Here is a 16,487-nt window from a genome sequence, read left to right on the forward strand (position 1 = left end):
TTGCAATTGAATTCCCAGTAAGCCAGTGACATTGCCCTAAAACATGATAGCTTTTAAATACAAAATGCAAATTTGTATGGTAGCTGGAACCATGGTATTTCTATGGTTGCCATGCACAAGTGCCAACGTTTTGCTGCAGCTGGGAGATTTTGTAACTGAAATTGGGCGAAATTAATTTTCCAATTGAATTGTAATAAATAGCTACACTTTTTGAGTCTCCTGCCCAAATCGGGGTGGGGGGTATGTATGGTGATGTGATGCATGGTTGGATTTGTCAGTTGGTATTTCATGCTGTATATACAGCTGCATTCTACCATACTCCCATTTAAGACTGAGTTGCACCACAGTCGCAGTGTCTTTGAAGTATCAGTGGGAAGTCAGAAGAGAGGTCCTAGAAAAATTGACTAGATACTGCAGTTCACAAATTTGTGTCATTGGCATTGTGTCCCCTGACATAGCTTCCCTTTGCCCATTAACACATTTTGAGACAACTCCAGCAGCAAAACAACATAAAAATACAAAATGGAACATACACCAACCAAAGAAAAATGTCTACACTACACTAAATATCCCAAAACGCCACACAAACCCACCACAGACACCAACACAACTCTCCACACTCCTTAAACACCACTCTATCAGACATTGCGGTCAATCACACAAACAATTTACGCAAGATCCCATGGAGCAAATTACCCACTGCTGTAGAGAAGTCACAAACGTACAGACTACAGACAGCCTTACCTTTTCAGATCTCCACACATCAATATTGTAACAAAGCATCTTTGCCCATCCGTGTCATAGTGCCCTAGCCCACTGATTACAGATCCTGAACATCCAAGAATGTTATAAAAAGGGAGATGTAATGCAAAATTCAATAACATAGCATAACCAGGCATAGCAAAGAGCTTCTCTCGTTGTCATTTGGGGTAGTACTCTGAAAGGCCCAAACAACTTTAGTGACTGGCAGCAAAAGAGCAGGACATTTCAGTCTACTCTGCTATAATCTCTGGTGCAGTGACTGGCTGATGAGAATATATTTCTGACTGTAAAATTGATTGATATGGGAACTGAGGGTGGGTCAATGCAACAATAACACAATTATGTGTGGCAGCCTTGACGGTCACTAATGGAGGAGCACAAGGAGACACAATTTTGTCCTTAAAATCATGAAATCCTCCCAATTGTAAGGCAGTCTTTTTTTTAATATTGCAACGTTATTCACGTCTAATGACTCAATTTTCTGCTGTTAAGTCACAGTGAGATTACACGCTTTGTTTAAGCAGTGAACCTGGGGATTTGAACCCCATCTGCAAATTAGGCACTCAACCACATACCTTCTGAGCTCCACTTGGCACACATATTAAGTTTTGGCTTTCAAGGACTACTGCAATATTGTCTTATTGTGTTTACTTGAAAACTACACAAATACATTAGTAAAGCAACCTGTAAATACTTTTAGAAACATGTTAAGGTATTCGCAAACAATTACTCAGTTTGCTGGCGAGTTTTCTGGTTGTATGTTTTGGTCTACTTGTTGCTTGACTAAAGATACACTGTTGTGTTTGCCCCACAGTAAAAATATAGCTTTGAATTTGATCTTTAAATTTCATGCTCTAAGCAAAGAGGATACAGTAAATTTTTCATTTTTTTGTTTGTTTTTTAATTTTTTAATTTTCAGATTTTTTTTTGTATAATAGTCAGTACATCATGTTCATCCAGAGATATGAGTGTATATTGTTCAAGATGAACTTCTGTAAGTTGATCAAGAGAAACCACTGCACGCGTTTCACCACTAAGTGTGGATCTTCAGGAGGTGAATGGTGCTCTTTTGTTGATATATCCTGTTTAGGATGTGGCTGTTCACCTCAGTTACTCAGACCTGGATGCAGGTGTTACTGGTCAATATGCTCCTGTGACCAAGCTTTAGTTCTTGTTCTTTTGTGGAAAGTTGGGGTTATGGAGGTCTGAGACAGAGGAGCTGGGAGGGGTATTCGAGGGAAGTCAATGCATAGTGTAAAGCAATGTTTTTCCCTTTTTTCATTCACTGTGTCCCAAAAACTAATAAAACGGATTTCTTTTTTAAAAAAAAGGCTATGGCTGTTCACTTTGCTAGTTCGTCACCCAAAAATTAGATCCTTATTTGTGCTTTTTATCTTGGATTGAAAAAGATAAAAAGCACAAATAAGGATCTCATTTTTGTCACAATCCAGTTGAGTGCCCAGGCGAACAATGAATCCAACCAGGATGCTGATTAAATGTTTTGCTCCTCTTTCGTCATTCTCTCGTGTATTGTTCTTATTTCCTCTACCGCCTCTGTGATTGTTATATTTATAGCATAATTTGTGGGAATTGCGGTACAGCATGAGCTACCTATCTTATGGCACTCCCCTAACTCCATTGCCCTCATAAGATCGGTTTTGGAGGGTCATCAACTCTAGGGCCCGCAGTTCTTCATGCACCGTGTTGTGTACCTTTTCAATTGCATTTGCTAGTTCGAGAAGTTTGTAGTAGGTGATCTATAGCCATTTGTCATTGGCTGCAGCTTGCACCCCAGGTATCAGGAGAGAAGTGAAGAAAACAGATGCAGAACTGAAAAGTTTCAAATGAGATGGAATGTTCTCTAAGCTCTTGGTGAACTCTGCTGAGATATAGTTACTACTGGACCTTTTCCTTGTTGTTACCTTATGTTGGTTTGTTTGTTTTTCTGCTGCCGTTTTATCCTTAGCCGTGGACAGCCCATTAAGCGGTATTAAGTCTGCACGGGGCACCGCTAATGTCGTGTTATGTAGAGTCACCAGTGCACAAACTCTCTTCCAATCTGGTGGAAGTTGGGCGTATGCTCTTGCTCCAGACACCCACCAAGTGTCCATCACAACAGTGGTTCCCTTCTGCAACGTTGTGATGTCCATTGTCCTCCGGCAGCCGGTATTCATCCCCAGCATTATTGTTCTGTTGGCTCTAAAACATAGAGAATATTATGTCAGTGGCTTTATGTTTTCTGGACATGTGTTTTCGTTTATCCACGTTAATGCATGTATATAACTGTTCCAAATGTCTTACATCTAGCATTTATTTTCTTAACCACACTTTCTTCAAAGTCCACCAACCGTTCTGCATGGCACTATGCCACCCCCCTTTCCTATTTCCCATTGTGTAGCACCGAAACCCTGGATTTGCATCAAGGGCCTGGTGTGACTCCATGGAACATCATTCCCTGTGGAGGTTTTGCAATATATTATTTTATGGACAGTGGCCACCTGTTTTCCTTTTTGGGCCCCCTCTGTTACATATTCCAGGACCATGTGCTTATTTGTCTCCTCCTGGGCCATGCTTTCCGGTTGTATAAAGTTGTCCATCTACACCTCTTCCCCCACATCAATCCACTTTACTTCTACCGTATGTCCCTGGAACATACCCCTGGTTCTGCACAAGGCCAGATGAACCAGATACCCTCCCTCTACTGCTGTCACCTCTTGTGATAAGAATTGCTCTGGTGTTCCTATGAGGTGTGGAATCAGTGAGCACACATAGCAGGTATCAGTGGTGCTCCCTCGTCCCACTTTCTTCATTTCCCCATACCATATATTTTCTGCGGCCAGATCTACCCCTTCCCCAACAATGTTTAATAATTCCAGTGTGCCAGCCACACTTCTCTTTGTGCGTGTTTCCCTCTCATCACCCGCTCATGGGCTCAATTTATCCTTAAGTGCTAAATACCAGAATAGAAGAAGACAGAAAACAAAGATGTAAAACAATATAATACTTTATACTTTTGCCCCACTCTTCTCATAAATCCCAGCCCTTTTTCTTTTTCCTTCTTCATTGTGAGTTTCCTGTAACACGTTATAGTACAAAATGTTAATGTTAATTGAGATATACTTCCCGTCAAGTCATTCCTACTCTTTCCAACGTGTTGCTGGTATCTCGACGAACATCGGTGTGATGAATCCATGCACAACATTCTTTTCTCTTCACTGCTGTGGATGTTGAGAAGATTACTTCAAACCGATGACAAAACAAAACCGAGACTCTTTCCGCTTTCTTACTGTGGTTCGAATGAGGATCTTATAGCCTGGATAGAGTGGCTGTGTTTATGGAAATGCTTGTGCTCTCACTTCATTGTTGGGTGGTGCGCTTGTAGATTGCGTGACCTAGCGTCTGAAATTGAACGTGAAGGTGGGACAGGCGCATTCATTCTCCTTCCTGTTACACTTTCCAGTGCCAGGAATACATTACTTTGTGGACAAACCATTGACATAAAAGCTAGTGGTTAGCCAGAAGGGTCGGACCAGCTTATAGTGCAGTTACATAACTTTAATGAGCTTTGTATTTCCATGTATCAGCCCTGATAAGACCCTTGGTACAGTTATGCACATTTTCCGCAAGGATATCTCATTGATCTGAACATGGTTGGTCATTTGTGGATTTCCACTATCCGAAATTGACAGCAGAACCAAGGATATCGTGGAGAACGTGAGGGGCAATCAATTCCATGTCTGCAGCATGCAGTATGCACTTCACAGAAGATATGTACGAACCACAAAGTGTCACCCCAGACTCACTCGCAAGTTACTAAGTTACTTTCAATGCTGTTCCAATGGTATTTCATCACACACAGAGTCAAGTGAGTAGCAAACATGAATCATGTATATGTATATGTGTGTATGTATATATATATATATATATATATATATATATATACACACACACACATTGATTTCACAATATCTTGAAGTTGTGTGTCAAGTACTAATGGGGTGATAGGCTGGAACATTTTGGGAAATATTGCTAGAGATATATTTTTGTCAATTTCTTTATTATGGTTATATTTACACATGCTGTTAAATTTGAGACTTTGTGCTTGGATATATACCGAATTTTGGTATACTCAAAAGTTTAAAGTAATGTGAGCTTTTATGGAAAGTTGACAGCATTGTCTTTAATTTGCTTATTGTTACAATTTATTGATTAAAATGCCTGTCATTACATAGATCACAATGATGGAATTCCAGACAGTTACCTCAGAAGAGACGACAGCCACTTCCAATAAGCAAACGGTGAGCCCTACTGACATGCAAAGAAACTGTTATATTTAAGCAATATGACCCGAGTGGCGGGGGCATTACCGACTCAGGTAATGCCCCGGGGCCCATAGTTATAGGCCCTTAACGATGGCCCAGGGGCATTACCTGAGTCGGTAATGCCCCCGCCGCGAGGGTCATATTGCTATTTGTACCCCGGCCCGCAATATCTGTGTGACCGGGGCACTAAAAGCATTTTTTACTGTCCCAAAACTCTGCAGTGTTTCGGGACATAAAAAAAAAGTACCAACCAAGAAAATGGCCGCCGGGAAAGGGAAAACTGAGTCCGTTTTCCCTTTGTACGGCGGCTATCGGGAGCAGACGCGCTGGAAACAGAAGTGTTCCCAGTGCGTCTGCTCCCGAAAAAAAGGAGCAGAAGTTAAGTGGGTTTAGGACACGGGAGGGGAAGAAAAAAAGCAAAAAAAAGAAGTACCTGTGTCCCAGCAGGGGACGATGGAAACCTCCAGCTGTGTGGAGGCGCGGAGCGGGGATGGCCCCGCTCTGAATCTCCACACGGCTGGAGGCTGCCATAGTCCCCTGACGGGGACGAAGGAGCAAGAAGGTAAGTGGGATGGGGAGGGCAGGGAGGAGGGAGGAAAGGGAAAAAAATAAAAATAAAAAGCCTTACCCGAGTCCCCGGCGGGGGGCGAAGGCAGCCCCGCTTCGATCCTCCTCATTGGCTGAGGGGCTGCCACGCCCCACCCCACGCCGAGGACAAGGCGGCTGGAAGCCCGGCCAAGAATCGAAGGATTCTCGGCCAGGTAACGACCCGGCGAGAGCCAATCAGAATGCGTGTTGCATTCTGCTTGACCCTCGCCGGGTACCAAAGTGTATTAAATTGTCAGTTTTCTAAATAATATATGCTTTCTATTGACCATTATTGTGTATCAATTGAATTAAGGATCCACTGTCATCATCAACAACTATTGTGGACAAAACAGACAAATCACTTCCACTTCCCGTAACATTTTTCCCAATTCCCGATTTGTCTGCAAGTATACTATTGATGTCTATGATCAAGTCCAACTATTAGCAAATTGAGAGTTTTTCATAATTTGTATTTATAGAAATATCTTGAATGAGATATCTTTTGACGTTACTTAATCTCTTCAATGTAATCTATATTGCTGCATTTCTATAAAAACATTAAACATCATAAAAATAAGGTTTAAGTACCGGCATCCTCCTGTATATAATCAACAGACTATTCTTCAATTGCAACCGGTCAAGCGGAGGAGGTATAACACATGATATTTTATCAATTTACATTGGAACTATTTTTCTAAAACTTAACATTTATGAGAAAATAATCAAACTTATATTGGATTGTGAAAATAATTGTTTGACATTTTGTTTATAAGTAATAACATTTTCTAAAAATATGAATGCATCCAATCGTAAATCTACTGGTGTCTTTTCAGCTTCCAGCATGCAACTGTGACAGTAATCCATCCCAAATCGTATGATTGTAGATCAATTAAATGTAGGTTTATTATCCAAATACTCTCTGTATCTTTTGATATACTGTTGTTGTACATACAAAGTGCATGAAATGAAAATCAACATTATAATACTGCGTCATTTTTGTGTAATGTATTATCTTTATTTTTTAAGGATGATAGTATTGTGGTAACTCTAATGCCAATTCCCTTTGACAGCAGTGAAGTTTCACAGGTACATTTTAAAACCAATTATTGTCAAAATGTACTTAATTATAGTGATCAAATTTCTCTTCATAAATAACACGTATTTTCAATTATACAAAAGTTTTTCTTTTTCAATATACTTACCTTTTCTTGGCGTTTATCACTTGTTGTTGAAATTCAACAAGCATAGAAGGTACATTTTCCAGATGTAATCTTTGTTATCAAACATGTTCACATTACATTGTCTAATTAGTATTTCATGTTTATTGCATGTGTTATGGATAAGGAGTCTACTACGGACGCGGTTGAGATTGAAGAGACACATGGACCACAAGTCTATAAATAATAGTGACACTCATCATTTATCATCCATTGCACTTTTAATGTTCCGTTCAAAGATATTTACGGTTGTTTAAAACCTTCTGTGAATGTTCTGTTACAGATGGGGGATGAACTAGTGTGAAAGAAATCATGCTTGTTTTTTTTATGTATTAGAGATCTCGGAAGAAAAAGAGCAGGAAGACTCACACCACACCACTGACAAATGATGTTGCTTGCCAAACCAACGTCACTTGGGAGCAACTAATGTTTGAGATTTAGAATCTGGATGCTGATGTGCAGTGGCTGTAATTTGAACATGATGTCACCAGCGAGCTATGGAAAGTAACGATGGACCGTTGTTAGAGCACAACACAGAAGATACTTCATCATCACTTGCCGATCCTCTGACCCAATCCACACCCTCAAAACAATTTCTGTCAAAGAAAGACAAGATGTTCCTTGTTTCCCCAATACATTCAGAAAATGTAGACATTTCACAGATTGAAATCACTGGGGCATCTTCGGAATTCATTGACGACGATGTGCATGGCCCTGACTTCTGCATGGGTAGTGCAGAGGACTTATCCATCATCATAGAATCTCAAACCACTATTTTGCAGGATTAAGGGCTATTAAGGGAACCAAAATACATTGGGCCTCATTACAACCCTGGCTGTAGGGGGTTAACGGGGCCGGTAGAGCTGCTGGCCCCGTTAACCCCCTACCGCCCCATTACGAGGTTTGCTCGCTGGACCCATCAGGCGTCCTTAGCGGGTCCAGCGAGCAGACCAGGATGCTAACAACGGGCCACTCATTACCGGGCCCGTTGTTAGCATCATCCCCATTCCCATTGAGCCCTATGGGGGCTGAAATGGGAATGGAGATGTACAGGGTCCAGGTTACCTGAATGGGGAAATGCTGTGCCCTCCAAGGTCGGAATGGCCCCATATTTCTGCATTCAGGAAACCCGGTACCCGGAATGGGGGTAGCCATGCCGCAAAAAGCGGCATGGTTACGTCGTAATGAGGCCCATTGTTTTTGAAAACTGCCTTGTGCAGATTATACAAATGATTCTTTGCGACTATAGGAAATTGTGAGAAACCTAAAGGTGTCTCACCTGCTAGTTTCCGTGGATCGCTCTCTCTCAGGTGGCCAGGGCACGGCCATTGCCTTTGGATCCAGACCATGGGGGTGGACCAGTGCGGCAGGATCACCTTGGTGAGGGGTCCTCGGGGAGTGGGAGTGAGACACTGGATGGTGAAACGCAGCATCCCTCTCTTCCGTGTAACACCTACTTGATGGGATATTTAGAAACTCAACCTCCCCCTTTTCCTGCACAAACACTTTCTCACGAACAGCCCGCTCTGGGAGAAAACAGACTTACACCCGAGCCGTGTACATGACATGTCCCAATACTATGGTCAGGTGACGTTAGTCAATTATCGACAATCACTCACACCTGACTTTCATTACACTTCCACACAAGGATAAAAGGCGGAGCACGACAGCACACTCTGAGTGAGGCAAAACACACAAAGGTACAGCAGTTTTGAGTTGGCAGTTAAATGAGGGGAGACATACGGCCAGGCGCAAGAGGTTTGTGAGAGGGGCAGCACCCAGACAAATGATCCATCACATGCAGAGGCCTTTATACAGATGATTTCTGAGGGAGAAGGACAAGAAAGGGGAAGCCCCTTTTTCTTCCTGAAATAGGGATTACTGTATAGAAAAGAAACCTCCAGAGAAGGTCCAAGTAAGGTGCCATTAGTAATCTGCAAGACCCATCGTAAGATCTTGTTAGAGATTGCACATTATCATTTGACAGGGGGACATTTAGGACAATCCAAGACCCAGGCTCACATTAGTGGGAAGTTCTACTGGCCTGGTATCCCTGCGGACATAAATAACTTTATCCAGACATGTGAGATATGCCAGAAAACCAGGGCACATATCCCCTTACCTGCCCTTCTGAACCCCTTACCGATGATCAAAGTCCCTTTCTCCCAAATTGGGATGGACATCATTGTGCTATAGGAAACATCAAGACTGGGTAATAAATATGTCCTCGTAATCCTTGATTACGCTACCCGATACCCAGAGGCGTTCCCTATGCGGAACAATAAAGCGCAACAAATCTTAAAACATATTTTACTATTCTTTTCTAGGGTTACTTTCCCCAGGAAATTCTAACGGATCAGGGATCTAATTTTATGAGCAAACTGATCAGTGAAGTCAAGGAATTACTACATATGTCCACTTTAAGAACCTCAGTTTACTACCACCCAGGGACAGGCTGGTCGAGAGATTCAATAAAACCCTTAAGATGATTTACCAAAAATTGGTAGATAAGGATGGAAAGGACTGGGAAAGTATCTTTCCCTGGGCCCTATTTGCCATGAGGAAAACCCCTCAGGCATCCACTGGTTTCTCTCCCTTTGAACTACTTTACGGTAGAGAACGAAAAGATGACCTAGACATGCTCTGAGATACCTGGGAAATAAGGGAAGAGGCACCTATTCCCCTTTCACAAACAGCTACCCGATTACAAGAGCATATGACCCTTGTTGAAAGTTTTGTTCAAACTCACATGGAAAAAGCTCCGGCCCAACAAAATCCCACCTATGACAGGAGAGTAAATTTAAGGAACTTTTCAGTAGGTAAAAAGGTATTAGTTCTCTTACCTACCTCTGAAAATAAACTTGTCTCAAAGTGGCATGGGCCATATGAAGTACTAGAGCAAACCGGGACCTGTACCTATAAAATAGCCCGACCTGATGCAAAGCAAAAGACCCACCTTTACTATGCAAATCTCTTAAAGGAGTGAAAAGAATATCCTTCCACTGCCTCCACCTCGATATTGTCTTGTTTAATACTGGAGGAGATAGACAACTCAGAACTTATTCCCCAAGAGCTATCTAGACAGGAGCAAGAAGACTTAAACGACCTAGTCATGACATTCCCCGATGTATTCAGCAACAAATCAGGGAGAGTACAAGGTACTTATCATTATATCAAAACTGCAAGGGGAAAAATGGTCCATTTAAAACCCTACAGACTCCCAGAAGCCTGAAAACAAATAGTGGTAGAGGAAGTTAAAAAGATGCTGAGGCCAATATTATCGAACCTACTTCCAGCCCATGGTCCTCCCCTATTGTATTGGTAACCAAACCGGGTCATTCCTGGCGGTTTGCATAGACTTCAGGCAGGTTAACACATTTCCGCCTTCGATGCCTATCCCATGACATGCATCAATGAATAATTGATAAACTAGGAAGTGCCGTCTTTTTATCGACCCTAGACTTGACCAAGGGATATCCGCATGTCCCCGTACATGGGCATGATAAAGAAATGACAGCCTTCCCAACGCCCCTAGGACTATTCCAGTTTAACGTCCTCCTTTCGTCCTACATGAGGCCCCAGACTCTTTCCAATGGCCTATGGACAGGATATTACAGCCCTATTCCTATTTCTGTGGGGCTTATATTGACGACATAGTCATTTATAGCAAGACTTGGGAAGACCATCTCTTCCACCCCTATACCATCATGAGAACCCCCAGAAAGCTGGCTTAACTGCCAATCCATCCAAATGTATGCTGCCCCAATCAGCCGTGAAATACCTCAGCTTCCTTGTAGGGAATGGCAGTGTCCAGCCCCACCGAGAAAAAGTGAAAGCCGTCCTAGATACCCCCAAACCTAAGACTAAGGGAGACCTCATGGCGTTCCTAGTATTGATTGGTTATTACCGTAGGTTAATTCCTAATTTTTCAGATAAAACAGCTCGATTAACCGAAAAATCTAAGAACGCTGAACCGCAGAAGCTTCATTGGACTGATGAGGATGACATATGCTACTATCACTTAAAACAAACCTTGTGCCAGAGGTTCCATGTGTTAATATCTCCGCAAAAATATTGCTGTACAAAAATATCGCCATATATTTGCAGCAATATTAAGGCATGAACCTGCGGGGGACACCCCTGCAACCCCTGCATTATTTTTAAAGGTGCGGGGGACATCCCTGCAACCCCCGCTCCCAAAAACCCCCCAAATTATCGCCCCTAAAAATATCACGTGTGGCCGTTCCAGACGACCATATATACGGCAATATTTTTGGTGGGGATAATATGTAGTGATACCGTGCCAGAACCCAATCCTAAAGGTGGCAGATATTTTGAAGGAGTTTGTGTTACAACCTCATGCCTCTCTCACAGGGTTAGGAGCAGTTTTATCACATATGTGTGATGGATTAGAACTTCCAATCCTATTCACTAGTCCAAAACTCTTCCCTTGTGAAAAGAACTACTCCTTAATGGAGCTAGAGGCCCTTACCATCAAATGGGCAATCACTTATCTAAGATACTACTTTTTGGTGAGAAAGTTCACCCTGTCACAGGCCATTTATTGTTAGTATGGATAAGCAAACAAAAGGGCTCTAACCATCAAGTCATGCGATAGTTCTTAGACCTGCTACCCTACTGTTTCACTGTGGAACACCGAAAAGGCAAAGACAAGGGAACGTCAATTTCCTTTCCCGGTTTCTCTGTGAAACAGATGGGGCTACATCGCATAGGGGAAGTATGTGTGAACAGTTGTCTCACCTGCTAGTCCCTGCGTATCCCTCTCAGGTGCCTAGGGCATGGCCATCGCCTTTGTGTACAGACCCTCGGGGCGAGGGGTCCTCAGGGAAATGGAGTGGGACACATGATGGTGAGACGAGGTATCCCTCTCTTGCCTTTAACACCTTTATCTCATCCTATCCAATGAGATATTTAGAAACTCAAACAACCCCCCCAAACCCTATTTTTCTGCACAAATACTTTTTCACAGACAGCCTGCTCTGGGAGAAAACAGACTCGCATCAGAGCCGTGTACATGACATGTGCCAATACTATGGTCAGGTGATGTCAGGCAATTATCGACACTCACACCTGACTTCCATTGCACTTCCCCACACTGATAAAAGGCAGAGCATGAGATGCACACTCTGCGCGAGGCAAAACACACAAAGGTACAGCAGTTTCGAGTTGATAGTTGAATGAGGGGAGAAAGACGGCCAGGTACGAGAGGTTCGTGAGAGGGTCAGCACTCTTGACCTCATTGACAGGAAACCGTTACTTTCAAGAAACCTTCAAGGCAGAAAACATAAGACCAGGAAACAAGGCTAAAGAATCCTGCATTGTGTGTTGGAGATATTGAGGGTCCTCCTGCATAACTGACCAAGGCGGGGAGGAGCAGCAGATGCTGTGGTATCGTCCTTTTCTCCAAGAACAAAGACACGACAGAACAACACATCCGGTGAGTTGGGGAGACCGGTCTGTGTTGAAGACAAGGTTGCAAGCTGCAACATTGTAAAGTGAGCGCTCGAAGAAACATTGTTAAACGCGTTTGTTGAAAAACGCGAGTGAAGCTAAATTGCTGATACAATATTTGAACATTAGAAGAAACGATACAATACTATTCACAGAGTGGTCCGGCACTGTGAATGTGCTCAATCGAAGGTCTCTGTATGTAATCTTGAGGAAAGGAAACAAAAGCAAAAGATCGATGTGAAGTGTAAATGGTGTGAAGTGAATCAAAGTGTTCCTGCGACGGTTTAAAGCAAAAACCATTGCACATTCGAAATTCTTAGATTCTGGTATCAAAAGGGGATCTGAGCCCAGACGAGGGGGATCCATGATCCGAGCCCAAATGAGGGAGACCAAGTTGTGAATATTGTGGAAAAGGGGATCTGAGCCCAGACGTGGCGGATCCATGATCTGACCCCGAAAGAGGGAGACCAAGTTGTGAAGATTGTAGAGAAGTCGATTGTAGAGGTCCAAGTCCAGAGGAGGGAGAACAGTCTTGAACTTGTGAAAGTGAAACCTTGACAAAGGAAAGCAACTTTTGTGTCTGTTGTGCATTAAGAGACTGTCATTGCGATGGAGACTTTGGCGGAACGCCCTGATGCCTATGTGTTGAACTGTTACCTTGTGGCCAAGAAGATATAGAGTGCGCGAAGCCTGCACGTGCCACCTTACCCCGTGCTGAAAACATGGCGATGGGAGGCAAACTGCTCAACTATCCTGACATATTTCTTGAACACTTTTCTTTTGCGTACATTGTTATCCCACACCATTTTGTAGTTAGAAGTAAGGATTGATAATAGGTTTATTAGTATAGGCCCTTTTATTTTGACAAACCCCACTAGGACTGTGGTATTATTATTTGATGATCGTAGCTTGCTCACATCCTTAGGTTTAGGTTTAGATAGGTGTTTTAACAACCCATTGAAGTTCAATAAACACCCTTGAACTGTGATCACTTGTGTCTGTCTTAATTGTTTGATACCATGCCTTCCTTATAATACATAGGTGGATTTGTGGGAGCCATTGGTGAAGTTTACTTGAGCATTCAAAGGCACCAACCTGATGTTCATGCAGAGCTGTGTGAACGACCATTACACATCGTCGTGGTCCGTGCAACCCATTCTGGGAAAAGTACCAGCTGGAAATGTACTTTGTTCTTCTATACTGTTGTTCAGTGGTTCAACGTTTAGTAAGATATCCAGTTTCTGTAAATTTGTAGGACTGGAGTTCCTTGCTAAAACTGCATACTACAAATATCAGAGACTGTTCTTGTTCCCTGCTATTAGTCAGGCCTGGAATCTCAAACAGATATCCATAGACACTGCTTTTGCAGAGAAAGGGGTCAGGTTTGCTGGTGATGGACAGTGATACAGTTCTGGATTTTGGCCATATGATGCACTTACCACTTCCAGGACATGGACACCCAAAAATAGTTCTGTCGTAGTGCAAGTGTCAGAATGTATATCCTCTGTTGCCATGAAGAAATAATGTTTTTATTAAATCCATTGAACTTCTACTATCAAGGAGACTGCAAATAGAATTGATAGCCACTGGCAGACACTTTGAATAGCGAAGGTCAAGTGAGAGCAGTTCCCCGCACATAAAGCATCAATTTGATGTATGGTATGTCGCAAAATAAATATCTAAATAAAAGCACAGCTGCTGGTAAAACAAAGGGGTCAGAAGAGATTTTGAAATAGTCTTAGTCCATCAGCACCTCCTCTGTTTCCATTTTCTACATATTCCACTGTTGGTACTTGCTTTGTGATTTTCATATTTTGTGCATCAACAGAGTATGTGAACAAATTATGTTCAGTCGCAGTCCTGTGTGTTTTACCACAAGGCATTAGGTTGTTTACATGAACAGGATATTTATGTTACATGTTTATTTCTTTTCTTATACAGAGTATGTTTGTATGTTTTCTCTTATCCATTATGCCAACCACTGACAGTTCCATGTCTCGGTTTGGAGTCATGCTTGCATTTCTGATACGGTAGAGTTGTGGTCTAGTTTATTTTGGTTGTACAGTATTGGTTTGTCAACGTCACCAATTGATGGCTATCACATGATTTTTGTTCCACACATAGAATGCATACAGTTTACTTTCTTTTCACTACATACCGCCACAGCAATTGCGGGACACGCTTGTGATGTTCCATGTGTAAGTATATAGTCATTATGGCAGGGCTAGGGTTTCAGCTTCCTTTTTGGTACTTTTTTTTTTTACTCTCACATATGTTTTTTGTGTGCCCCTTTGCAGTGTTCGGCGCATTACCAAGATGCTTTCGGTATAGGACAGATTGCATAATGCTCAGTGCACACTGCAAAGCTTGCTCTGTGCCCTTCACGTTTTTTGTACAGGTACATAACAGAACGACGCTGCACCAGGAAACAGATGATCTGCCTCCCCACGAAGGATTGATCAGACGGAGCTGCCCCCCTGTCCACGAGGCCGTGTACAGCTCTAAAATGGCCGCCGCCATTGTCACCATGGATGCCAAACAACACAATGCCCCAAAACGTCCCTATAGGCTCCCACACCTCTGCAGGACCTCCCATCCTGCTTTTAATGGAGGGGAGGGATGCCGCGAGGTGAAGCCGCAGAGCGAAGGCCGTGAGAAAAGGCCTGCTCCACTCTTTGCAGCTCCACTGCGAGCTGCTACCAGGATGCCGCTGCACCAGAAACAGATGATCTGCCTCCCCGCAAAGGATTGATCAGACGGAGCGACCCCCACCCTGTCCACGAGGCCGTGTACAGCTCTAAAATGGCCGCCGCCATTGTCGCCATGGATACCAAACCACAAAATGCCCCAGAACTTCCCTATAGGCTCCCACACCTCTGCAGGCCCTCCCCTCCTGCTTTAAATGGAGGGGAGGCGTGCCGTGAGGTGAAGCCGCAGAGCGAAGGCTGTGAGAAAAGGCCTGCTCTACTCTTTGCAGCTGTGCTGCGAGCGACTACCAGGACGCTGCTGCACCAGGAAACAGATGATCTGCCTCCCCGCGAAGGATTGATCAGACGGAACGGCCCCCCTGTCCACGAGGCCGTGTACAGCTCTAAAATGGCTGCCGCCATTGTCACCATGGATAACAAACAACAAAATGCCTCAGAACGTCCCTATAGGTTCCCACAACTCTGCAGGCCTTCCCCTCCTGCTATAAATGGAGGGGATGCGCACCGCAAGGCAAAGTCGCAGAACGAAGGCCGTGAGAAAAGGCCTGCTCCACTCTTTGCAGCTCTTCGCTGCTCAAAGGTGCGGAAGGGAGGTAAGACCTCTGATGTTGTCTATGCCCACATGCATAGTGTTATACCCAGTACTACTGACAGAAATGCACGCCTATGTTTACGCACGAAAAGGGATTCCCCTCACTCCCTCCAACCTAGCCACTCCTCCAGACTACGTCGCCTGCGGGCAATGCTGCCTGCTACAACACCGGCCCACCTCGACGACAGTGCCTTGCGTGACACAACTCGCCGCTTGCCTGCACTACCAGCGGAAAACATCTGCCGCCCCTACGCTCTTCCCACCATGACTCCCGCTACCCCCCACTTACCCGTTTCTGGCCACCGCAGGGTCGCTTACTCTTGCTTCCGCTCTGTCCACCGGCAAAGAAGCGGTCCAGAACAAGCCCACTTCCTATATGCTCAGGAAAGGACCAGGGTTGTGCACTATCACCGCCGACCACCATGCAATGCCACCAAATGCTAACTCTGACTTTAGCACCGATGCTCCCTCTATCAGGTCTGTACCCACAGATATGCTGTCATGCACTGATGCCTGCACCACTGTGCCCATACCTACTGTTACCTTGCCATGCACTGATGCCCGCAACACTGTGCCTGTACCTACTGTTATTTTCCCTTGTATTGTGCCCGTACCTACTGTTACTCTGCCATGCACTGATGCCCGCAACACGGTGCCTGTACCTACTGTTATTTTGCCTTGTGCTGTGCCCGTACCTACTGTAACTCTGCCATGCACTGATGCCTGCACCACTGCCAACAATTTGGCCTCCCAGCCCATACCTAGCCAAGCATCCACCACAATGCCTCCGTGCTCTCCTGCTAGTTCCTCGCAAAAACAGCCCCCA

At 43.9% G+C, this 16,487-nt stretch overlaps 1 protein-coding gene across 1 annotated transcript in view; it reads right to left on the reverse strand.

The window, feature by feature from the left end:
* Positions 1–1,709: 1,709 nt before the first annotated feature.
* SHANK3 (SH3 and multiple ankyrin repeat domains 3) overlaps positions 1,710–16,487 on the reverse strand; it is a 3,072,962-nt gene continuing 3,058,184 nt past the window's right edge. The window contains exon 25 of the mRNA XM_069629467.1: positions 1,710–2,961. Within this exon, the coding sequence (XP_069485568.1) occupies positions 2,520–2,961 (442 nt within the window). The 3' untranslated portion in view covers positions 1,710–2,519. The remainder of the gene's footprint in view (positions 2,962–16,487) is intronic.

This window comes from Ambystoma mexicanum, chromosome 12 (assembly GCF_040938575.1).
Source record: "Ambystoma mexicanum isolate Mex_15411 chromosome 12, UKY_AmexF1_1, whole genome shotgun sequence".
Classification (NCBI taxonomy): domain Eukaryota; kingdom Metazoa; phylum Chordata; class Amphibia; order Caudata; family Ambystomatidae; genus Ambystoma; species Ambystoma mexicanum.